The 27,064-nt window shown below is 35.1% G+C and overlaps 2 protein-coding genes across 5 annotated transcripts in view; one reads left to right on the top strand and one right to left on the bottom strand.

The window, feature by feature from the left end:
• The window catches only part of LOC113239932 (facilitated trehalose transporter Tret1-like), a 37,746-nt gene extending 10,682 nt beyond the window's left edge, over positions 1 to 27,064 (bottom strand). Inside the window, exons 1-8 of one of the 2 annotated variants that reach the window (XM_026477107.1) lie at positions 26,958 to 27,064; positions 8,831 to 8,944; positions 8,406 to 8,543; positions 5,127 to 5,231; positions 3,277 to 3,479; positions 1,302 to 1,457; positions 864 to 947; positions 297 to 384 (exon numbers count right to left, since the gene is read on the bottom strand). In XM_026477107.1, the coding sequence (XP_026332892.1) occupies positions 297 to 384; positions 864 to 947; positions 1,302 to 1,457; positions 3,277 to 3,479; positions 5,127 to 5,231; positions 8,406 to 8,538 (769 nt within the window). In that variant the 5' untranslated portion in view covers positions 8,539 to 8,543; positions 8,831 to 8,944; positions 26,958 to 27,064. Of the gene's footprint in view, positions 1 to 296; positions 385 to 863; positions 948 to 1,301; positions 1,458 to 3,276; positions 3,480 to 5,126; positions 5,232 to 8,405; positions 8,544 to 8,830; positions 8,945 to 9,035; positions 9,193 to 26,957 lie in introns of those variants that run through there. The other variant, XM_026477098.1, reaches the window with a different exon arrangement.
• On the top strand, positions 9,796 to 24,320 carry LOC113239946. 3 transcript variants are annotated; one of them, XM_026477120.1, is made up of 7 exons: positions 9,810 to 9,970; positions 11,304 to 11,588; positions 14,437 to 14,495; positions 15,520 to 15,615; positions 17,135 to 17,390; positions 22,213 to 22,299; positions 23,614 to 24,320. In XM_026477120.1, the coding sequence occupies exons 1-7, from the start codon at positions 9,866 to 9,868 to the stop codon at positions 23,743 to 23,745; spliced, it is 1,020 nt and encodes a 339-aa protein (XP_026332905.1). In that variant the 5' UTR covers positions 9,810 to 9,865; the 3' UTR covers positions 23,746 to 24,320. The 3 variants fall into 3 exon arrangements, with proteins under 3 accessions (XP_026332914.1, XP_026332923.1, XP_026332905.1); XM_026477129.1 differs by lacking the exon at positions 22,213 to 22,299 and having other exon boundaries at positions 9,796 to 9,970; XM_026477138.1 differs by lacking the exon at positions 15,520 to 15,615 and having other exon boundaries at positions 9,798 to 9,970.

The following is a 27,064-nucleotide window of genomic DNA, read 5'->3' as shown; positions in this document are numbered from 1 at the left end:
ATTGCATGGTAGGTAAGGTAGTGTAAGCATTTATCATTTACACATGGCACAATAAGTACACCACTAAAAACAATTACGAGTACGATCGCAAACAAAACTTTAACAACACTTGTACATAGAGACGCCATGGAATATTAAAACACCAGTTGGTAAAGTTAATATTGCATGGTAGGTAAAGGCTGTTAGTAATTAAATCAATAAAATATTATTTACACACATACGTACTTAAATACTTATTAACGCGCTTGAAATATAACTGTTATTTAGGAATAACACTTTTACTAAGGTAAACCTACCTTTCTCATTTACGTATAAAGCCTTAATGTCATCAAGTTCATTTTCAACCGCTGCAGAGTTTGTCCATCCACGCAGCCATTGTAAACTCTACAAAAAATTCTGTTCTTGAATATTACAAAAAGACTCTATAGGCATCTATATAAATATACCTCCAGAACCACGAGAATCGACTCTGCAGAATGACGTTTCGAAAGAAACGTCATGACGTTGAGGTCATGTAAAGCTTCAACGAACAAAATTATACCATAATTTCTTATGCTTAATTCGTATTATTGTTATGGTTTCATGTGATACAAGTATGTCTATATATATATACTATACTATACTATACTATACTAACATATATATATTTATACAGATTGCAGAAAAAACTATTAAAGGTCACAAAGCCCATAGCAAGGAAATCTTTATTTGCCCTGATCACCTTCAGGTCATAATACGGTTTTATTAACATTGACTTGTAGTCCAGTTTGTTAATGTTTAAATATCTAACGATGTTTTAAACTAGTAGCCTACGTATTGGTGGGTAATAACGCTTCATTTAAAAAATAGCTAAATTTCGTTACCTTTTTAGCTTCTTCATGTCGTTGCCTCGAGACTAGCCAATGTGGAGATTCTGGGACGAAGCATAGCATCACAATTGCCAATATCTAAAAATAAATAAAAACTAAAATAAATGAATGCCTTGGCACTATTCGATAATACTCATTATTTATTAGGCTTACACCATGAGTTACTAAAAGTATAAAACAAAAAAATTACAATAAATTTTAAATCAAGTAAATCTTTCACGATTTCAAAGCATTAAGTAATAGAACCACGTAGTTGCAATTGAAACCATGAAGTTATGCAAATCTAAACGATTTTCTCGAGTTATAAATTTCTTACTACCGTACCTATTATCAGGAATCACAGAGTACGGTGATAAGAAACCTGCAATTAGTGATAACCATTTTACAGAATTTTTACATAAGCATTTTTGTTAGAAATCTATAATTAAATACCGCAAAAGTGATGTTAACGAGCGCAACTGTTCGCCAGTAGAGAAATATCCCGAAAAGGAACTGTGTGAAGACACCAATGATAATGCACAGGGAGCTTGTGGCAGAAAGTGCTCCGCGGAGGTGTGGCTGTGTGATCTCTGCTACGTACGTCAGTACCTGCAACCGTCAATAATGCATGATGTCCAAAAAAAGTGGATAGTATTTTTTTTATTTTTTATTTTTTTATTTATTTATTACACATTTCATTTTTAACACACATGAAACAAACACTAGCCAAAACAGTTTCCGCTAATGTTTAAAATAACTTACGTCCGATAGACAAATTTGTACATAGCTATAACCAGGTAACAACTAACAATAATTACCACTACGCAACAAATTATAAATCACTTTTAATTATAATTTAAATTTATTGGATATCATGATGATTCTGTTATGCGAAATCACTCCACTACTTTTTTATAAGTATATATACAAAAGATTGAACACTAAGAACAATTCCTTTAATCTATTAATAATTACATTAATAAAAGCTTCCCTAGTATTCTGACGTCTACTAATTAAAACGCGGCTACGTGACAAATGGTCAAATATCTGTTTCAAATAGCAAAAGATAGATGACAAAATTGTCTTTTAAAAACAGTTAAAATTAGTTAAAGAGTTTTTAACGATATTGCAAAAAAAAAATTTGTCACATAGCCGCGTTTTTAGTTAGCGGACGGCAGTATTCAACACCAAACAGTGCAACAAATTTTTTCTCATCCTCGGGTTAGTATCCGTTGCAATTTTTACTAATTCAAGTATTTAGGTTACAACATCGTGAATAATTAAATAACATTTTGTTTTAAGCAGTGACATTTTTGGAAATTCACAAAAAAATCTCATTTTGTCGGCTAAATTCGTATACATTAGGTACGTTTGTTCGAAACAAAAGCCTCTCTACAAAATGTCATATTAAACGTATGGGAACGTTTAACGTTAACATTTTGGATATTTTAGTGTTATTTTCAAAAAGTTGTTTAGTGTCGTTTCACTAACTACTTTTTTTTTTAACTTTCGTACTTTTCTTCTCAGTTTAAAAGTTTTTGATATCTCTTATATTTACGGAATAATCACCAGGGTATACTTAAGGATTACACCTCGTAAATGTTTTTTTTTTATTTGTATACACAGCTTATAATAAGTTAAAAATACATATAACAGTGTCGTATATACCTATTAACATTTTTTCTGTACACCGCTGCATATCATGTTGCCATTAATAAACACAAAAATGAGGTAGGTTAGAAGATATTTCGCTCCCACCGACCCGAATGAGCGGTCGCATTCGTCGCTAGCCTGATTCATTTTTTGTAGAAGTGTGTGTGATGAAACCATTCTTTCTGTCGATGATGTCATAAAATGTTTCATTTTCGTAATAGTGAATTAGTCTGTTTATAAGTTAGTCAACTAGTGTAAAAAAAGTTAAGATTGGGATACTCATTCTCAAACGTTACTCTTTATAGTAATGTAATTATATATATATATATATATATATATATATATATATATACATTCAATTCGTCGTATATATTACGTAAGCCGAAACCTATCGTGCAGTTAAAAACTTAGGTACTCATTCGCCAATTTATAAAATAAAAATCTTGTTAACACATACATATATACACACACACAGACATACTTGCATATTACTCATAGGTATCAAAGTATTCAGTTTATAAGTAAAGTTATAGTTTTTCTATAATGATTATAATTTTATTTTCAACATTTTTGTATAATACTTAAAAGGTTATAGTTCTGTAATATTCCATTTTGTTGCATAACTTTTACGTACCAATTATAGAGGTGCGAGCGAGACCTCTTTATACAAGTACTTTGATCTCAACCTTTCATGAAATGTTAATATTTGAGACTAAATAAAGTTTTTTTTTACTTATGGTCATTTCAAACACTTATTTTTATATACAGTACTTACAGGTGCTTCTAAAAGTCCTCCTGCCAATCCCGTTAAAACCAGAGCACCATAGAGATGAGCAGTGTTTACAGAAAAGTGAAAAATTAACCACGCGATGACGAAAGGCAAATTGACCACTTGCATCGCGCGCCGACGTCCCAATGGGGTGGTGACTATCCCAGAGAGAGCGCATCCTATTGGCACTACAATCAAATTGATAGAACCTGAAACAATGCATTGAATCAGTCGAAGTTTACCCATCATTTATTTTACAGTAATTCAGTGTATTTTTTTATATCAGGTTTTTTGTAGCTTTTGAATTTTGATTGAATGCAGACAGTGGAATTATGTAACATTTGAGATGGTAGTGTCACGGCCTTGAAACTTTTTTGTATTCTACCACGTACATGTCTAAATATTTTTCTATATTCGTGATATGAACAATTGTATAGTTTATCATTTATTATTATTGAGACATATTTATTACTATTATCTGAGATTTATCATTAATTAAGTTTTTAATGCCAAATTGTAGATTGTCGTCTCGTTTACATTTTACAAACATAAACGAAGTGATTTGAAACCTCCAACTATTAAAAAAATGTAAGAACAGGTGACATAAACCCATAAGCCAAACTACGAAAACATTTTTGGGTGAAAATTTGTCGAAACTATTATCATGTTGGTTGGCACGTTATTGCATATCAGTATCCATTTCGGCTATATACTTTAGACTCTCGCCTCTGCCATAGTACGCTATACTAAACGGTAAGTTAAATGAATGAATTATAAATTATTATTAGTATTAGTAGAAATGGTAATGTACCAGTGCAAATCCGGACAACTATCAATCATTCGGAACAGACGTCGATCGATAATATCGAGATATTTATAAATAATTTAGAATAGCATCCTTTGCATATTAGAAAATATGTATCTGAAAGTCATTCACTGTCAAGGAGGTGTTGTCAAGGTTAGAGCAATGCCTACATTCAACAGTAACGTTTGAACAAATCATGCAAAAGCTTTTGTAATACATAATATAACAAGACCGTGACCTACCATCTTCTTATTAAATAGCTTCATTATCGTTTCCGCGATATAATCAATTATTCCTACTCAGTAGTTTTTTACTTTTGATTATTCTAGTAATTGTATATTTTGTGTCACAGACAGGTTGATATGGTACATTTCAACATATTGCAGTAAACAAACAATGTAATTAAGCTTGTGGTATCCTTAGTGGGTACCTAAATCCAGAAGCCATATTAAAAATTTGGGTTGGCCAAAATTCCCGCGCGGTATTAAAGCATAAATGGAAAACATTTAAAAAATAAATATCAAATTTTAATCAATTATGTATTGGCCGCATTCTTCTTTCTTTTGCCATCTTATGTGTAATTTTAGATTACCCCTTTCATAATAAATCCTAATTTTACTTGAAATACAATACACACTTACACTTCTTAAGTGTCGTTTGGTGTCCATTGTGTAAAAAACTGATACAAAGTAAAAATCTAAAGAAACTATGTCAGGAGAATACGGTGGATGAGGTAACATGTCACAACCTAACTGCAATCGCTTTTGAAGACATTATAAAGATCTATTTGGCATTGTTATGATGAACAATGACACTTTCACGAACATCATTTTTGGGCGTTTCCCATTAATAGTAAACTTTAAACTATCCCGCATATTCTCGATGCGCGTTAAAACATTATTTTCAAAATGACCATAGACAATGTAACATTTAAAAAAAAGTTCTTTTTTTCTTTAATGTTATACTAGTGGCAAAAACCGCACAGACTCTGGCTAACCCATTAAAAATGTCTTCACATAAATAACGTAACAAAATTTTTATGGGTACTTACTTATCCATGATATCTCTGAATTTTCTAATTTTAATACTTCTCCTTCTTTTGGATTCTTTACGGCAGGTATTAGAATTGTAGGAAAACCTAAAGTCATACCATATCCTGTAAATAAAAGTAACATAGACTTCTTTAGAAAAAAATAGTGAACAAAATTTCCTCAACATTAAAAATCAAAATCATCATATGCACAAAGTTACATAATATTATTTCGGCCCTACATGAGAGAGAGGTACAAGGCCAAGAGCCCTTCAAACTTGACACTTAGTCTTAAGATTTAAATTATTTTTTTAAACAAACCAACGTTTCGGACCTTTTACAGGTCCCATCGTCATGGTTGACTGAAATTGTAAAGTCCGAACAAGGCAAACTACCCTATAATTTTCACTAAGTATATGTACTTACAAAAGTTATTAATTAAATAGGTACCTTAGTTTTAATTTTCCAAGCAACTGTCCAATTTACGCTACATGCATTTAAAACATTACATTATTTTAAGGATATGATTTTTATTAAAATAAATGTATTATTAATCAATAATGGTAATTAGGATAAATTGAAATATATTGATTAGTGCTGCAGTCTTAGTCTGCTTGGAACTTTTATCTGAGGTATTACTGGACACTAAACTAGTCGTACCGAGAAACTGTCTTCCCGTTGAAATTAGGATGATTTTTTAATTTCAATTACCTCTTACATCATCCTGGGTAATAACGGACGGAGGTCAAATGCGCACTTTAAAAAAAAATTAAATATCATGTAGTTTCAAAAAAATACCCATACTCTAAAGGTTTTCCAAATATATGTGTCTTGGATGAATAAAGTCTAATCTATTTAAAAACTTAAATAGCGGCATAGAATAAAGTTCTAAAACTAGAACTCCACTCTATGCCGCTTGCAATAAGAATGGTCGAAAATCCAAGGTGTCAAGCTTGACTAACTACAAGATGTGCGTTTAATCAAAAACACAAATTTCAGACTTGACTTCTGACACTATACCCCACTTATACAATGTTTAAACAATTACCCTTAGCGGATAGACACAATTAAAGGAATACCTCATTATTGACAAACCGCAGACTCTCTTCATATTACATTAACTCACGATTACCACAATTAAGTTGATAAGTTGTAAGAACTTCCAAAGTAGAATGACCTTGTCCTCATTCGTTTCGCATTCGGCCTTCCGATCAAAGACAAAAAATAACATCACGCAAACAAATGAAGGTAGACTACATTTTTTTAAATTACTATATGAAGCAAAAATATTCCACGTATGGGTACGTGAATATTTCTATTTAGTTTATCGGAAGAAAACAGAGAATAATTATTGTTTTTGAACAAATGGTTTAGGTATTACGTATGTACAAGTATGTATTATAAGTGACTATTCACTGAGATCTTTTTAAGAAGTTAATAAGCTTGGGTAATATGATTATTTTCGACTTTTTACCTCACTCAACATAATATGGCTACTAAAATTTAGTGGTTTTAGGTACTATGAGACTCGATCAAAGTTACATAAGAACATTCTTTACATTAACGTCGATATCAAAACATCGTAGATAATCATCTATATTTCTTGACACTTTAGATTCAATGTTAAAATTTGAGGTAATCTATATACCAAATCAAAAAGTTTCTCAACTAGCTCTTCACTTAGCTGGTTAATTTCTAGACTTAGATGATAAATATCCAATGTACGACCAAATATTATGATATGATCAGGGCTGTATTGTAATTTGATTAAGTGCGGTTTATGAAACACTTATTTCCCATAAGAATTATAATTAAGGTACTGAGCAGTATTATAATAACGTTCGAGATGCACCTAAACTTTTATTGTCACCTAAACATTATGGCTTTTAATGATTCCGCATAAGGTTCAATTTATATTGCGGCGAAACGGAATGGATGCGAATTTTTGTGACGGTATTATACACGCATAATTAACTTTATGGTCAATTATGTAAGGTACTAACTAGGTACGACCCTAAATTTCTCGCGGAATGCGCAAGCATTCGCGAGAATTCCGTTCCGGCATAATTTAATTGAGCCTAATAGTGATTGTTGGATTAATCCCTTCGTAGTAAAATTGTGGATAAATAAATATACTGATTACTATACGGTGTGAAAACACTATTCCTAAAATTTTTACAATAGAAAATAAACACAAACTTACCTCGAAATTTTACAAGAAAACAGCTTTACATATATACCAATGATTTTTATATCAACTGAAGACGTATAATACGATATAATTTTTTCGAATGGCTTTTTTCATAAAAAAAAAAATATTCTATAATAAAGCCAGTGTCCCGGCCGCTCGACCCAAGCAAAATGAACCGTATTAGTGCGGGAAAAATTTAAATTCAAGGCGAGGTTCTATCGACTCTTAACAATAAAACTAAAACTAATTAAGATATTAAAAAACCGATTAGAGAGGGTAGTAGATGTCGTCTCACGGATTCCAGTCTCTTTATAACTTAATTTTGCTAAAAATATCGGTTGCGTTAGTTATGATAAGGGCAGAATAATTCACTTTACGACAATTTAAACGCACGTATATCAGTTATACTTCGTCCTTGATAGCGTACATTCACACACACTAAGTTAATTTGTAATGTAACTAATAAGTGATGAATAAAAAAGTCGTAAATTATCACAAGTGTGCACATATTCCATGTGTTAAAAACACATGAAATCAAATACACAAGACTACAATTTATGCATACCTACTAGCCCATAAGAATAGGTGGAATAGGTAGGGTATAATTTATTTTCCTTTTTAGAAATTCTAAGTAGAGTAGAAATTCAGTATCCAGATTTAACAGTTATAGGAGTAAGTGCATCTATGGAAGCGACTTTGACGATAGTTCAGAAATATTTGTGCTATTGAAGTAGGTATCTTAGCATATTAGTTTTGTGTTAAGATACTGTTTATTACTGCTGCTGCCCTCGAGATTTTACGCGTTTTTTTTTAATACTTAAAATCAGCATCCATATCAGCGTCCGCAGATGTGTAAAAAACCTGCATCAGGAACAACCCTGGCTTCAACCGTGTAATTGTCAAAATATTCCAATGACTTTAAATTACAATGGCGGGTACATTTTGCTCACACGCGTATTCGGTTTAGTTATTTAGAGAAAAAAACAAATGTTCAAACAAGCAATGCTTGCTTGTTTGAACAATTGTTTTTTTTAGTGGAAAGAAATATTATTTTACCTATTGAATTTATATAACAGATCTAAGAAAAAGAAAAAACAAAAGGCTCTTACCTAACAAAAGCAAATTCTTTACACTCACAGCAAGGATCTGGGGTAAGGCTGTTCTGAAGTTCTTTTTATAACCATAGTGATTCGTTTTTGATTCTATGTCCGTTCCATCTGGATTTTTCTTTGTAGAACTCATCTAGACTGCAGTGAAATAAACGACCAAAATTAAAAATTAACAACTAAATCAATTTATTGTCTTAATGGTGTAAAAGTCAGGAAAATATAATGAAATTTATTACAGTGCCATTACATGTGCCAAGGGACATACCACAGGGCCTCTGCAGTTTGCAAGTGTTCCGAGCGCGGCGACGCATTGCATTGCAAACGCTTCAAACTACTGAATCGACAAGGTGGAAATGACGTCGGGCTGCCTTAGATTTAAATGTAGTGTCATTTCATATGTTAAACACTAAGTATTTCAAACCCACCTCTAAAATAGGAAAAATGACAGTGTGACGTTGCCTCCAGTTGCCTCCAATCTATTTCAAACAGTTTCATAGAAACCAATAGCGTCGTCTGCTTCAGTCGTCTCTCGCAGCGCTCTATGAAAGGAATGAAAAGAAAAAGTTGTTTAAAATAACTTTAAAAAACAGATGTAAATACGATATGGGAACTTTGTTTGTAGTGATTTACCTAATACCTTAAGCAAGTATGCTTAACTAAATATTTTAAGATTTTCGTGGTTTTTAGCTAAATTATTACAACAGCTTATTTTACCACGGTATTATAACTTCTTCGTATTGTCCCGATATTTCGGAACACGCTCCATCGTCACGAATTCACTGGCCAGAGACGACTCTATGAACAGACATATCTGTGTAAATTGCTTATAAACACGCGTCTCACCGCCAATCATACCGCGCTTTCGCTTGATCCCCCGCCAACGTTGTAAACTTCCGATATAAATGTTAAGGAAGCAAAAACGCAAACAGATGTAAGTGGCGCAGTTGCGAAAGCAGAAGTAGAGGTAAGTTACATTGCTAGCTTACAACAGCTTATAGGCCGTTAGCCGTCGCTGTCCAGTTAATCCGTGACCACAGAGCGTGTAACCGTGTAAATGTTGGGATAATAAAAAGAAGCAGTCACACCTGTCTAAGAGATCAGTAACTAGAGGTAATTATATTTAACCCTTTTTGACACACTGGCTGGGTTTATAGGTAAACGTCAGCATTGAAAATGATATTGTTGTAGTTAGTAAATAAATATTATGTTTAGGTAGTCATGTGAGGAGGTTCTGTGGTCATGCCTTCGTATGATTGCCAGAAAGGAAGGCAAGGAACATTTTACGCAAACAATCACAAAGGAAGACGTAGTTTTATATCTCACGGTGTAGCAATAGTCGCGGAGTGGTGTGTAAATCCACGTTCATGGCTGCATAGATTACTTATTTCAAAATGGTTGCACGACACCTATGTTGGTGTATTTTGTGTTCGATATGGCCTCTCGTAGCAGGAAAAGGAATTATGCTACTTTATCAGCCGTTGGATATAAGCAACGAGTGTGTATTCTCCACAAGTCTGAGATACGATTTATCTTTCGGAATGGGATTGTCTGATACCATTTCTTTGGTAGGTAACTTCAATTTTAATAAGTGTACTTGGTAACAATTTTCGCAAAATAGTCAATTTTGGAGTCATTACCGTAAAGGTAGTCATAAAAACATGGAATTAGAATAATACCTATAATTTTGTTGGTTGCTCTTTGTCGCGGCCTCATCAAGTTTTTATAATGACTCATATAATCAGAGATCGTAATAGGCAGAATGGAAATAATTTACTAAACTTCAAGGTGATACAGTGGACAATACCACTCTGAAATTATCGTATTGTATTCAGAGATACCCAGGCGAAAAAAATACAACACCACACAATACCCACCTTCCAATCCTGTGGATTCTCTCTACTAAGGATGCACATAAGGATTTATCGATTCAAGAGCATGTCTATTCTGATCTCTGACGATTTTTTGTATTAATTTATTTCAATGTGATTTTTAAGCAAATCGAATCGTCTAGATCAGAAAGCAATAAACATATTTTTAACATCATTTAATTTGAACAAAACTCGATTTACAATAAATATTTTGTTGGAAATAGTTTATGCCCTCGATTTTGAGCATTAATGGGTTTTAACCCGATAGTGCGGTAGTGTGTTTAGAGGAATAATTTGGTTTTTTTTTTTCAAACAACCACACCAATCATCAGGTTTATCGGGAATTGAACCCGAGACCTGAATGCAAATAAAAATTGTAAGACATAAAGGATGTAACTACATTCGATGTTTTGCCTTTAATTTTTAACATCCAGGGTGTAGCGAATCACAGCAGTCGCTACAAATCTCTTTTGTATATATTTTATAGTTTCTTTAAGTTTTAGTTTTATATATAAATTCTAAATTTAAACGTGACTGTTTTTGGCGCCATTTCTTCACTTTTTGTGTGCTGTTTTACTTTGAAAGCTATACGTTTTTTCTAATAAATTAATTAGTTGTAAGTACGTTTGCTTTGGTCTAGCTAACTCGTTGTTCGCACCCACCCTTTACCCCATTCATACAGTCTGCTACACGGGGCTTCAAAGATATTTTTAATAATTACTGGAACATTATCAAATTCTTGTCTAAAGCAAACAGAAATCTCATAAATACGTCTTTCACATATTCACGCAATAAAATTGCTAATAGTAAGTGCATTTCATATAGTAGGTAACTATATAAATAAATTACAAATACTCTACCTACTACCCTAAGGTTGTCTGAAAGAGAACGTCCTTATACCTATAACAATGAACTCACTTAGTTGAGTGAATTGATTATTATATAAATAATAATCTATTAGGACGTAAGGTTTATGTGTGGTATAAAAATATTCTTATTGTATTGTAACATGGTAATTTATTACTTCCAGCTTTTTAGAACAATAGACGAAATAGACTACCAATGCCGTGTAGATATAGTCACAGATCAAAGCAAAGGTGTCTACCTGTTGTTAGTCATAAAGTATCCCAATTCACTAGGGGTGAGCTGCGAAATCAATCCGAATGCCTTCGCAGTGTTCAAAAAGGAGCATTGTATAAGGATCTGCGACCAAGTGGAATATAAAAAGTATCCGTCAAAATTACTTAAATTGTATATGACGGGTAGAGTGCGTTTTCGGTTTGTGAGTAACAGTAGCGTCAACGCCGATATCAACGTAAGTTCATAGAATTTGTGCCATTGACGTACGTGTTACCCTTTTGCTTAGTTTCTTGTGTAAACAGGTTATAAGTATGTTATAATTATTAATACAAAGATCGAACACTTAGAAAAAAATCCTTCGATCTGGCCGGATTCGAACCGACGTCTTCTAGTAAACCGTGCCAGACGCATGGCCAACTAAGCCACGGAACGAACAAGCGGACCTCACGAATTTTTCTATTTGCTTGTTGTCGTATCTTTGTACTTGGTTTTTTAACGACTTTTTGGCCGTGGCGCCATCTATGAGAAATCTATGAAAGTACTTCGTCGTTAATTTTTCTAAGTATTCGATCTTTATATTAATAATTATAACAAACTAGTGGAGTAATTTCAAATAAAAAATAATTAAATATCAATTAAATAAAAACTTAGACTATAAGTTTATAATTATAACGTATTTTATTTAAAAAAACTGACTTCAAAAGTTTGCTTACTCGTTTTTGCTGTGTTTATTTAAAGCGTTATTTAATATCTTAAATAACACACTAAACATAACGCACACACTCAACTAAGCCCCGCACTAGGGAAAACCTGTGTCTTGTCCTGTACCTGTGTCGTGGGTACCATGGACACACACATAAACAACTACAAATTACACCCAAACTCACGAGAGAAATAAATGTAGGCCATACAAATATTTCTCCCGGATTCCCGGGAATCGAACATGGGACCTCTGCGTGGCAGTCCGGTATGGTAACCGTTCGGCCACGGAGACAGTTATCTAAGGCAGGAATCGGATAACGGAAACCGAAAGTGGGTGGAATTCAAAACTGTATTTTTTGAGGTGGAATATTTTCTTCAAATTTGAATGGGACATGTTTCCCAACATAAAAATAATCATCGCAATCGGTTCTCAAAAATCGGAGTAATCGCGTAACAAACACACAAAAAAATACAGACGAATTGAGAACCTGCTTCTTTTTTGAAGTCGATTAAGAAATAGACATGGGCGCCGATAGACCAACTGACGGCGGCGCGCCGACAAAATAGTGTCGGTGGCGGCGGCGTTTCGGCGGCGCGAGAGCGACCCTAAAACGAATTTGTATATCGGTGTTCGATTTTATAAAAACCATTATACGAATACTTTTTCAAAGGAAAAAATAAAATAACGAATTTTCTATAGTAATCAATTTTTTACCAGTACGGTTAGGCTTTCCGATCGTACGCACGCGCACGCTTCCACATTGTGTATGCGTAGTGAAAATGGCGACGCCAGAAAATAACGACACTAAGGACACTATAACCTGTGCGCGCACAGGAACCTTGCAAGTTCAGGTTCTGACCCCAGATCAGCCACTGTACAGGGTTCTCACAGACCTCTATTACTTGACTTCATCCGGTTCTCCGAGAGGCTAGTGCCTCGGGTGAGCCGCCCCGGGTGCACGTACAGTACCCTCCCTATTTTTCAGGTAGGTACCGGAGATGTAGGATGTAGGTTGCGCATTGCACAACTAGCAGTTGCCACCGCTAAGCCGTCACTACCAAATTTCCTCATTGGTGGCGGAGCTGTAAGGCACGCTCACTTCCCGACGCCGAAAAACGAGGTCTCTCCAGTTCCCAATAACCTAAGCGGCTAGAGGGACCGGAGGATATCTTGCTTGTCCTCTAGCTCTCCGGGCTAGTGCCGGAGTTGCCAGTCGCAGTGTCCTTCGACAATGTCCGGACATAGCTTCCAACTTAAAGGGCAACTCACGTGCTCCGCGCGTCTCCTCGCATACAGACCCTCAACTAGACGCGCTAGCTGCTCACGAGACAAACGCACACATGCAAAACCGGGGCAGACAAACATGTCCGTCTATGTAGCTAACCACAAACCCCAGCGAGTCCATACCCAAATCCGGGTCCACCAGAGACGGGCGTCTCTGGTGGACCCGGATCACTGGCGGAGGGCTTTGCTCTGACGCGCGCTGTACCTTGGGCTTGCCGTCGAGCCCGTAGTCTCTCCGGAAAACCCTATCTCTCGGGTCGGTAGATAGGGACATCTCGAGTCGCTAGATAGGGACAGTTGCTTCATCTGTACTAAGCACAAGTTCGGTCGTGCATGGAGGACTGTTGCCACCTTTAGGGTGGCTCTGTTACATACCAACTGGGCACCTTTGATTCAATTGACAACCGCGCCAATAAGATTGTAGGTGGCTCGGAATTAGTGGAGGCGAAGCTGCAGAGCCTTGAACACCGCCGTAAAGTTGCCAGGTTATCGGTATTTTACAGGATATATCACGGAGAGTGTGCGATGGAATTACACGATTTAATTCCGCTATTCCCCTTTCCATCACCGGGGGTCTAGGCGTTGACTTGGGTTCCACCTCTATGTTGTGGATATTCCAAAGATTCGCACAAAGCGTTACGCTTCCACATTTATATGGCAAACGGCTATAGAGTGGAATTCCCTGCCTGCAGACTTGTTCCCTGAACGTTATAACTTGAGCCTTTTCATGGCAAAAGTGAATAGGCGTTCATCCATTGTCGACCTCATCGTCACTTTCCATCAGGTGAAATGGAGGTCAAACGCGAACTACATTTTTTTAAGAAAAAATAAGTTTTATCTTAGAAAAGTCATTTTCTGGCGTCGCCACTTTCGGATCGGAGCGCCTGATCGAACTGAACGGCGCGCCGATTGCATTTATCGACGGCGGCGGCGCGCCGGCGCGGCGCTCATGTCTATTAAGAAACAACAAGGTACTTAAAGTTATGTCTCTAATTCCTCGATCCATGACTCCCTGTGTATTCGTATATTTCAAAATACGATGCAAATTATAAATTATAGATCAAAGCTAATTCGAAATTTATCTTTATTTTTACAGGCCCATTCTTACTTAGTTACCGCCACATCCGCGCGTCTTGAAGGAAATAACTCGTGCAGGTAGGTAAACAGTGCACTAGCACTGATATAGATAGGCACTAGCCTACAGCGATATCAGCTACTAGTGTTCCCAACGGAATAATTAAAAATCCTAGTGACATTCTTTTTTTGTATTCGCACCCTTCGGAGTTGAAGCCCTAGGTCGGTCGATGGGGTCTCAAAACCTTTTTTACTATAAGTTGATTTCCAAAAAATTTACGACATATACATATAAACTTTTGGCATAGTATATTAAGCAGTGATCGGAATTAAGTTAACTTACCTAAAGTATAACGTTTTCTTAGTATGGACTCGTCAAAATTGCATATAAAATTTCTTTTCTTTACATTCCAGAATATAACTAAATCTTAATAGGTAATAACAATTTGTCGCCAATGTATTATATATTTCAATAAATAATAGGTAAGCATATTGAAATTATATTTCAGTTCCGAGAATTTCCGTGACTTGTAAAAAGTCCACATTATTCTTTAGTTTAACTCAGTTAACTCTTTCAATTCCGATTACTGATAATAAGACAAACGTAGCCACGCGGCTGGTATATATGGCCGGCTGGTATATACGGTTGCACAGGGCGGGTCGCACGCGCCATTCATTTTAGAATTGAAGCGTTCGTTTTTACAATATTTTTCTGTGTCATATTCATATTCTTTTTATTTATAAATGTATAGTTACATACAAACTCGCATTGAATTCTTCTTCATGATCATACGCTGATCATATTATTTGAATGTAGCACGAGAATACTGTAATGATTCACTTGATTTTTTTAGATTATGTCTTGTAACCTGTAGCCTCCTAAAATAATAGTGTGATCACCATTTTTTCATATATCTATGGTGACAACCCTACGCTGTGACAGACATTGACATTAGGTATTGACGCCACGAACAGGCGGGTAATGCACACTTGTATTGTCTTATTACATATTATGCCTAAAGTTTACAAAATACTCTATTATGGTGGGCGGAAATTATTGTATTTAAAAAATAACAAATTATGTAGGTATTACGATTTGTTACAGAGCTAATGAAACCAAATGTGCTATTGAAGGAAAGATATTTTGTTTCACCGGCGGAGTGGCTTGTGACGGAATTGAAAACTGCGGTCTCGCTGCATGTTATGTATTCGTAATTTACATCACGCAAAAGATATTTCTAATTGTTTATTTCAGTCGATGTCCATAGATGTTAGTTACAAAAAATATAGTCTATATTAGTAATGAAAACGATCATAACGTTCAACAGAATCAAATTACGATTAAATAAAATCAATCAAATTATCAACCAGTTCAAACTAAAAACTAAATTCAATTGCACACTTACATTATATTATAATTTGACCCTCTGGAATCCATGTGAACTCGATTCCTGTGCTTCCACGTGTCCAAATGTAGAAATATATAATCGAGTCGATGTTCGATTTTTTTTTATGAAGACAAGTGGTAATAACAGTTCAGTGCCACTCAGAGCTCACTAAATCACAGAGATCTGAGGGCATCGAGTATATAACCAGAAATAGAGACGAAATGTCATTTAATTTGTTTGGAAACTGTTCTGCCATATCATTACTGTGACAACTGCGCTCCGATTGGCTAGCCCGAGTTCGAAACTATTGACGGTCGTCGTCAACTGTTTCACTTCAAATCGACCAGTTAACTTGAACTTTGCTATAATGGACGAAAATTGCATAATTACATATTTAATATTTAATTACCGATGAAATGTGATTCCGTTTGTTTTGTAATTAGATGTTTTGCTGTTGTTCCAACACCACCTAATAGAACAGCACGGCATTGTTAGAGATATTATCTTTATTACAATAAATACAGAATATTTTTTGGAATATACGGAGACGTACGCACAGGTCAGTAGTTGGCCTGTCTATATTTCAGTGCAAACGGGAGTTGATATTTATAAGAGCTGTATCGCTAATGTGTTACCAGGAATATATGGCCCTTATTTCGTCTCTATTTCTGGTTATATACTCGATGTTCGATGGGCACTGCAACTGTACCCGTCACTCTGAGAAATAAGTTGACAAGTCCCATGTGCCTGTAATTTGACTAGCACCCTCATACTTCAAAACCGAAACGCAGTAATGCTCACATTACTGATAGGCGGCAGAAATAGGTAAGATGGCAGTATTTCCCTAGACGAACTCTTTCACAAGGAGTTCTACTGACACTACTAATTGATAGCATTTAACATTAGTACTACGACATTCAAGTATTAAATTCAAAATTATTGACGCAAAGGTCAAACAAATACAAAGAACCAGCGTTTGCTGCCACACTGTGGGTACCGCTCTTACTGAGCTACTCACTAAACTAAACTTTGAAAATAAATATTAGCAAGAAATATATTTATTTAATTGACTTTAACCGTTCATTTTGGTACAAGCAATAATAAAAAAAAAACTTTTTATTGATACATTATTCTATACATAAAAGCAGTCGCCGTGGGCGAAATTATTACTTTCATTTTGTATTAAAATCAACCGTGACGATTAGCCTTTAATGTTTTGTAACTTTGTAATAGAAACTTTTTTCTCCACGTGCAAATGAGATATGGTATTTTGTATTAATTAATTATTTCTCGGTGATGACTTTGAAATTTATTTATTCTTCTTTAATACAGGTATGATGAGAGAGTTTCCGAGTGCGTCAGAAAACGAGAAACCCTTAGCATCGCTCCTATAATAGCTGTGATTGCTTTGATTTTTTGTTCCTTGTTGACCGTAACACACGTTGTGATGAAATGCATCCCGTCCGTCGCCGGCGCCTTCTTTATTTACAATGCGAATGAAGACAACAGGTTCTGCTTAAACCCCGTGTTTATATCGCCTGAAGGAGCTGTCGTTGAAAATGAGGAACGGAAACTTTCTATCATACCGGTACGTAATGCATATTTAATTCTAAAATTTAGGATGTATGTACCTGCATTATAAGCAGCAGCTACACCAACCATGAAGACTATTCGTATCATTGGCTGTGTAGTCATGTGCGACAGGTTTTAATAGTGGTGCAACAGACCTCTGCTTCTGCTTCCGCAACTGTTGGAAGTTCCGCACGCTTTTTCACATCTTTTTCCGTTTCTGCTTCCACAACTTTCATAACAGAACTGTTACGGAGTTTTATAACGTTTGCCATGGATCTCAGGCGCGCGCGCAATTGCTTAATGGTAATTTGGCGTTTTCTGTCGTCAACGGACCTTCACTGGCCGTCCATTAGAAACGGTATTGGGTCGGTCGCGGATCCGTTCATGCCGCGGCCAAGCGATGGTAATTATGAAGCTAAAAACAAGCCCTCTTTGGAACTATATCATTTAAATCTTTATAGTATTTACGCTTCTGCTTCCGCATCCGCTTTTGTTTCCGTCTCCGCTAAGATTTACGTTTGACATTTGTTTCCGTTAGAAGACACTTCTCTTGCACCACTAGTAGTAATATATGTTAGCCCATGTGACTAACGACTGTCGTTCGCTTTTGTGACGGTTCATTGGACAAACGTCGCAACCTTTATGACATAGTATAATAAGCCAAGTGTGATAATTCCATACAAACATGGCAGCGCGATTTGTATGTCTGCGCGCCCGCTGCGTGGCATGTACGGACGCATAATTTCGCGATGCACACGCGTTGTTCGTCACACGCGGAAGAAAAAACAATGGAAATGTCTTAAACTTCGATTACTATACCGCTGTCGCCATAGATATAGAAAAAAAGGGGAGATATGTAATGACGCTATGTAAGATCGGGTACCGATGTCGCCACTTTTTAGCTTGTGTGCAATTCAGACTTTACGCTCTATTATCTACTACTATAACTTAAAGATTTTGATTGGGTACGGCTTAAAACGTAAAAGCGATGTAAAACAATTTTAAAATTTAACAAAATTAAACTTACATTCACTTGAATAAGAGTTATATTACAATATTTCAGTATTTTTTCATCCTGGTTCAACCATTCACCAACAGGTGGCGTTTTAGTAAAAATACTACTAGTATATGTATAATAGCTAACTATTACACGTTAGATGGCGCTGAAACTTATTTTTCGTTACACTAAAAACTCACGGAGCGGTTTTCACCCGCGTCTGCCGCGGGACCGCGTAGAATGTAACAGTTAAGTATGTAAAATTAGTAGCACATTTCACGACGCGTTTTACGCTTGTAGTGGAGACGGTTGCTCGCGGTTGCCGCGGCGGGGTACTATTAGAACCGCGTAGGACGCGATGACCCGCGCGTTTGGCGGCCGTCGTCGCCCGCACACTTTGGCGGTCGGTTCAGGCGCAATGTGGTGCAGGCGCAAGCAGGGTAAGTTCTCTATTAACCGCGCGACTTGCAATTAACTTCCACTAACTTCGCGGTCCGTTCCGCAATAGCAATGGTTTCGTGCCCGCAACCGCGGCAGCTACGTGCCGGCACAAACTTGCAGGGTCGTAAGTATTGAAATAAAACCGCTGTATAGCAGCACCGGCGGCCGCGGATGTAAACCGCTCCGTGAATTGTTAACCTTATTAACCTTAAACTGACGCTACTCAACGGAGGATGTGGTCCTACCTAATCGATAGTTGGAAACCATGTGGCTGTTTTTAATATTAAAAAAAAATATTTCAATTTCATACTATATCTACACTGGTACTGGTGTATTATTAAATTAATATATTAATATAAATTATTATTATTTTCTTAATGGCGGCCACTAGGCTTGGACCAGTGTCAGTTTTATAAGAATAATATAAAAAATAAGGCGATAGTCGCCAGTGTCAATTTTCCATTGTACGTTACCACGGGTTGCTGAAGCTGTCACTGTCAAGAGTAAACTCGAACCATCATTGAATTTAATAAATTAAATTATGTTGTTTTTTTATGAAGGATTTATGTAATTTTCTATAATTGTTTCTAATTTATTTTGCATGCACATGTAAAATAAAGCCGATTTGATTTTATTTATTTTTTAAATGCATTTGCTATGGAAATTGAAACAAAGTCAGAAATAATAATAAGAAAACCAATCATTCGATTTTCCTGCAGCTCCAATCCAAACTTCTTTTATTTTAAACTCATTGGAAGAACTTAAAAATTTAAAATACTCTACGTTTAATCTACGAGTATAACGGAATTTAAATATCTTAAATATCTAAACATTGACTTACAATTATATGGACGTCGGGTCCGCGCTAAAAAGTGTCCGCACTTGTAAGGCGCTAAAATCGTATACAGAGCGCCAAACTCCGCTTTAGTCTTCATTTGTTCGACTGACAGCGCGATACTGCGATGACATTACAATTTAAATTTCGAATAGGTTGACTTGGGACATTTTTTTCGTGGTTTTTGTATTAGACCCGTCGTCCATTTATTTGTAAGTCAATGTATCTAAAGCACATAAATTCTTCAAGCAACAGCAACATCCAAAGTGACATGAAATTGAAACGGTTGCCCGAAATATGAGTTGTGTTAAAGTTACTCGAAATAAAATGTTTACTAATAATAATAAAATAAAAGAAATCAACGTGAACGCTTTTCGCTTCGATATTTTAGGGACTTTAATTACAAAAATTATAGTAAGAAATTCAAACATTTCAGTAAAAATTTATTGTCGATAAACATCAGTCTTCGTAAATGAACATTACTATATTTGAGTCTAGAAATTTCTATGGAGACAAAAGGAAAACATTGAATAATAATAGAAATAGTAACTAAAAATGCAAATAGCCGGTGGAATGTTGTCTCACTGGTTTTAAAATTTTTGTTTTCACTCCAATTTTTACAAGGTGTATCGCTACAACTTGGCATTTTCACGTTTTACGAGAGATAATAATAATAATATAATAACGCACACACTCAACATAGCCCCGCACTAGGGAAACCCTGTGTCGCGGGTGCCATGGACACACATATAGACAACCACAAATTACACCCAAACTCACGAGAGAAATAAATGTAGGCCATACAAATGTTTCTCCCGGCCCCGGAATCGAACCTGAGACCTCTGCGTGGCAGCCCGGCATGGTAACCGTTCGGCCACGGAGGCAGTTAAACTCAAATCTTGTATGTATAACGATCGCCATGTCACTGTGGCGATGTTTGTAGGCGTGTCACCTCGATATGGTCATTTTGACCATATCGAAGCGACGCGAACCACGCCCCCATACCGTATCTCCCCTTTTTTTCTATATCTATGGCTGTCGCCAAACACACCTAACAAATGCTAAGCTCTTCTTGCTAAGTTCTTCTTCTTCTTCTAAAATCTTGATAATGTTTAGTTCTACTTTTTAATTTAAAAAGATATAACAGGTTCTGGACTATTAATATAATTTTAACTTTACCCTTTTGGCATATCGTTGAAAGTTCAATTAATTTATTGCAAATTACGACGTTTGTATTGAAATTTTATTCAACGTGCTACTATTTTGCGGTCACTAGCTGAACCACGACGAAAGACGAACATATGTACGAATAGAAAGTAATATCTTCTCGTCCACAGATGTCTTCTTTAACGCACACGGTGCATAATAAACTTTATTTCGATCAATTGAGTTTGAAATTAACTAAAACACTTATGAAGCATTTTTTCGCTAAGCTTTTATTCGCTACTTCCGTGTAAAATTCGAGATGTTCTTCAAAAGATAAAACTCGACCATTATTTCACTGCGATAATGTTTACTTTCGTTTGTTACAATACAAAAAAAAATCTATTCTATTCGAAAAAATTGATTTATTAAAATAAGACGTACGGTTGATATAAATAACAGATAAATTAAATAATTATATAATTAATAACAGGTAAATTTTTGGTGCAAGTCCAAAACAGCACTATAAGATATTTTTCTGCGATTTTAGAGAATTTGCGCGAAAGAATTAACATAACGTGGCGAAAATGGCAGACTGAGCTCAACTAGGCGCTACGCTAACAAATGGCACGCGTGTGCGCGCACTAACTAACCACTTATAATGTATTTATTGTTCTAGGTCGTCTCATACGCCATTCATGCGAATGTGTGTGTTCGTACACGACGCGCGATAGTCGCACAAACATATAAACTTTACTGCTGAGTATGAAATGACTTACCATACTTGTCTTAGGGTCGTATTCTAGAACTCTACTCAATGCTCAAGTCAGGACTTGAGTATGATTTAAAGCACTGAAAATCATACTCAAGTCCTTGCCATTAGGGTCGTATTTCCAGTGCTTGAAATTATACTCAAGTCTGCTCAAGTCCTGACTTGAGCAATGAGTAGAGTTCTAGAATACGATCCTTATAATATATGTCAGCTTTATTTACAAACTAGCTGTTGCCCGCGACTTCGTGCAAGTAAATTTTTTACCAAATTTGAAGTAAATTACATTACGCCTTAATAGTTCCCGTACAAACTTTGATACAAATACTTCGAAGTTACCCTTTTTAAGGATTGATTTACACTTCACAGTACACACCTAGAGAGTCATCATACTTATAACGTGGAATCAGCCTACGCCGGCCAGATAAATGTTTTTTTTTATCTTTATGCCCTTACCATAAGAGCAAAAAAGACGTTGCTCGTTTTACTTCGGAAACGCACATCTTTTTCGGTGTTTTTCCAACCGGCTTATTGCGATAAGTGTGATAACTCCCTAAATGATGTTATGTTGCGCCATCACGCTAAGTTTAGATTATATATTAAAAGAAATAACGAAAAATTTAACTGAGCTATTTACCTTATTGCTTAACAAGGCGTTGGAGACAAGTTCATCATCGATTGACTGCGATTCAGAAGATTACGAAAAAAGATTGAGTTGCAAGTTTGAAAGAAACTTTAAGGTAAGTTACTATGGACGTTTTTTATGGCCGTATTGTGGTTTTCAAACCTCCAAAATGATAAGTTTTATGATTTTCCTAAATTATACATATATTACACAGTTTTTTTTTTAAATGGGATAGTATGGAGAAATCCGAAACCATACAACATACAAGAAAACTGTCTTAGGAACTTTTTGTGTCAACAATTTTGGCACGGTCAATTTTTTGGTCAAGCCTGAGTTGGCCATAAAAATGAATAAAATTTATCAAAATTCTTTTTTAGCGCTGATCGACTCAGTTTTATGTATGGACCATTTCATTGTATGGACCAAAAAAAATCGGGACAGCAGAAGTTGGTCAAATTTCATAAAATATTTCTCATACAAAATGTATAAAGTTGACTAATTTTTAAAATGTTGATAGAATCTGGTATTTATCGATTTTTTTCGTCTCTTACAATTAAATGGTCCCCTTATGAAACTGAGACGATCAGCACTAAAAAATTTTTTGATCAATATTATTCATTTTCACAGCTCCCGCTTGACCAAAATGCTTTCACAAAAAAAGACTTAACAGTTCTTATGATTCCTTGTGTATTCTATGATTTCGGATTATCCCCACACTGTCCCATTAAAAAAAAATACTCTGTATAATGATTTGCTAAAAATTGGGCAACAATCCGTACCTAATGTTTATGAAAAACAATTCAACAACATAGGCAGCCTAGCGGTTAACATTGTGGGTGCTATTTGACGAGGTTCCTGGTGGTTCCCGTTAGAACCAGTTTGGGACACGAACTTTTTTAAATTGGTTCTAGTTTGAATGCTCTGGGTAGAGCCCCAGAGTTAATTCCGTTGCTCTAATACTCACAGTACAGGGAATTAGTTGGAGACCGAGGCAATTGGTGTGGTTGTTTGGCACATTATTAACATATTTTTGTCAATATTATTAACATTAACTTAGGCAAATTCGTTTTGTGAAAACTTACTTAGCTCGTCATTGTTGCTTACTCGACTTATTATTGGTTTTTTAAATAGATTTTTACGGTTTTTTACCACCGTGATATTTAATTTTTATCTAAAATAACGCTGAAAGCAAGAAAAAACTCTATATAAAGATGTATGACAAACACATTCTATTTTCTGCTGACTCAACCTGTAGCCCAGTTGGCAGAGCGACGCTACGGTATAGCGTGGTCGCAGGTTCAAGTCCTGTCAGGTCGAAGGAAATTTTCTTTGTGTTCGATCTTAGTATTAATAGTTATAACATTTTATACATTCCCGCCTCACCTTCGTCAGTCACAATACATAGATTTAACCATGACACATATTGCAGGAGAGGTCAAAGACTCCCAAGAAGAGTATAGTCAGGGACATGACGATCAAAATTGGCGACAGGCTTCGTTCTGCTGCCGGCCTGATAGTGCATCATGGAGAGAACAAGCAATGTTCCAAGTCCAACAAATAATTATAAAACTACACAACATTACGTACCCTTGGTATAATAATGTCATATGTGATCATGCGTCAAAAAAGTTGTCCTTTTGCGAATGTGGCCTTATTACCCTTATAAGGGTGCGATTTTAACCAAATATTACGAAGTAAACCGTAAGTTTAGTTTAATTTTAAAATAGAACGAAAGCACTTTATTAAAATTCCTTTTGATTTAATGAACTTATTATTAAACCGATAATTTTGTACTTACCTTGTAAAATTACCTTAAGTAAATATATTGTAACATCGATAATGGTTTCCTTACTTTATTAGCCACATACATTGCTTACAGCATTGACTTACATTTATTTGTAAGTCAATGGCTTACAGGAATATTTTTACATACGCCCGTGACAAGATTCCAAAGTCATTATGAAAAATATATTGAAAAGGGCACGTTTTTAAACGGTAAATCGATGGATAATTTAATCTGTTCTGAGCTATGCAAAAAAAATTTATTTGTATAAAATACGTTTATAAATATTTTGGGTTAAATATGTTGTGCCTTAAAACTAAGACTAATGAGCATTGAAAATAAAATTTAGATACTAATTTTTAAACTTGTTTTTTCATTTCTTTGATGATCAAATAATATTACTCACACAAAAATATACAAATTACATTCAGCCTAGTAACTTTTTCCACTTTTATATTTTTCATATAAATACGAGCTGTGTATATTTTTATTATTTTTTTTTCAACATAGCCCCGCACTAGGGAAACCCTGTGTCGCGGGTGCCATGGACACATACACAGACAACCACAAATTACACCCGGCCCGGGAATCGAACCTGAGACCTCTGCGTGGCAGTCCGGCATGGTAACCGTTCGGCCACGGAGGCAGTTAAACATTGAATGCCACTGAAGACGTGTCAAGTCCCTAGTCCTTGTTAAGGTACCGTGATGGATTATATTATACCCTTTAATGCAACATTATCGGGTGTGGGCACTATAACTTACGAAACTTTTATCTCAATTGGATAAACAGGTAATAATGGTTTACTCCAGCTACTTTCACAGGTTATTGACGAATGGCACTTTGCTTTAGGATATTGCCGTCAATATTAAAAGTAGTGATGGGCCTAATGGAGATTTCAACGAATACGAATAGTCGGCCGAATATTCGGTTCGGTAATCTTTTTACCGAATATTCGGCCGAATAATTCGGTAGGGATTGCCGCGCTTTGTCTTGAATTATAAATTTAAAAGTCGGTGCATGTTGAGCGAGCGACTCTTCTGCCCGCTTACCCCACCCCCGCATCCCCGCGTCTTTTTATTGCATGTAGATATAAGGAAAAGCATTACATTTCTATCACCGTTCTAAATCTAGCCTTCATTTAATGCGTTTCTTGAATATTCTAACTTTTAAATTGTGTCACCAACTGTGCAATTCTTTTCATGTCAAATAACTATATATACTGTTACTTAATTTGTGATTAAAATATATGTATTTTAAGGACTTGAATCACATTAAAATAAATAAACGAATTAAGTTTATATCTGTCACTTTTATTCATTCTCTCACTTTGTCTTGACAGACGTGCAAAGAGGAATCTATAAAAAAATATGTTCATTTGTATCTATGTACGTATTATTAGTTAATATCGTAATAATAACCAATAGGTTAAGTATGTAATGTACCTAAACGATATAATTTTCCGCAAAAGTATGTTCGGCAGAAAGTTTAGCATTTTTACCGAATAACCGGCCGAATACGAGTGTTCGGCCCACCTCTAACACTGTCTTGCAAAAACGTGTGGTAAGACAATTTACAATCGGTCTTTAAAAGAAATTAAAGTCTTTTACAAATTAACATTCTTACACTAATGTCACGGTACATTTACGAAAAATATGTAATTTATATAGAATAGTATTTTTTTATAGTGACAGACATAACATTTATTATACGGAATAAAAATAAACTAGCTGTTCTTGACCGTCGTTTTCACAAAGTCACAAATATATTTACGTGACAATGTATGTATGTATACGTTTCTGGAATAAGATTCCGGTTGATATTCAGAAATTACCTAATGAAACAAAAACTTTATAATAAAGTTATTCAGCTTCTGTTTAGCTTCTGTTCAGTTTAGCTCTTACAGGTTGTCTCGATGTATATATACTTGAAATAACAATTACACATATAGTGAATGATAAATGTGTACACATATTTATTGATTTATTTATGAAATAAAGATTATTAGACTTGGACTTTGAATGGAATGCATACCGGGCAAACATACAAAATTTTTATTTTAAAATATTTATAAATGAGTGACATGATGAGCATACAGAGGTCTTAATTCACAAAGACACCTCTAAACCGAAAAATTATAGCACATAGAGGTTACAGAATAAAAACCATAAACACATTTATAGTGGTAAAATAAGTGCGTTTGTTAGAGATATAATTTGATTTAGTTGGACGCGTTTAATTTATTTGGAGAAGCGACACGGTGCCTACTTCCTCTCACAGTGAACGTCGTCGAACAAAATAAACCTTCACCTCAATTGGCCACGTCTGCAAGAGCATTACAGCATGCTAGCGGAATCACAATTTACCAATTCCGTTCCAACCGCAAATACAAATTTGATAATTAATGCCTATAGCGTACAACACAAATTATTTACAAGCTCTGTCGAAATACCTATTATCACGATTACCTTTCTTTTATATAAATTTGAAATAAAATATCGAAAAATCTGTTGCAAAGGTTACATTATAAATTAATTATAAAATAATAATTTAATGTATCCAACAAAACTGGATCAAGACAATTTACATAGGTCCTCTTGAATACATAACTTTAATTTTCGTTCCTACAAAGTGGTGGGTATGACAAAATATTATGTAGTTTGTTTGTTTTACTTCATTATATGGAACTAATCCGTTCCAGTACCTACATAACATACGTAAAGAAAGTCACAATTAAGTATAGTCACGTTTTATATAAACATACCAGTTTGAATTAGCTATTTTAAATTGTTTATAGTACCCACCAAATATAGTTAATATGTTATAGCAGAATTTAAATAAATAATGAGGTAAACATAAACAAAATAATTAGAATTGGAATTAAATATACTGAAATAAATAGATACGATAAAAAGTTTATAAAATTTGTATAATTTAGTAAGTAAATACAGATAAATAAACCGTAACTGATGATGTAACCGTAGACTCACCTGTTAAAATATACACAAACACAGTAGGTAATCAAATAAAAGTAAACGAACATGAAGTCGAAGTGTTAACAACAAACATACACTCGCACAACGGTTCGGAGTGTTGA

The sequence above is a fragment of the Hyposmocoma kahamanoa genome, unplaced genomic scaffold (genome assembly GCF_003589595.1).
Source record: "Hyposmocoma kahamanoa isolate Upper Pololo Valley unplaced genomic scaffold, ASM358959v1 100021, whole genome shotgun sequence".
Classification (NCBI taxonomy): domain Eukaryota; kingdom Metazoa; phylum Arthropoda; class Insecta; order Lepidoptera; family Cosmopterigidae; genus Hyposmocoma; species Hyposmocoma kahamanoa.
This window is presented reverse-complemented; position numbering and strand designations above follow the sequence as displayed.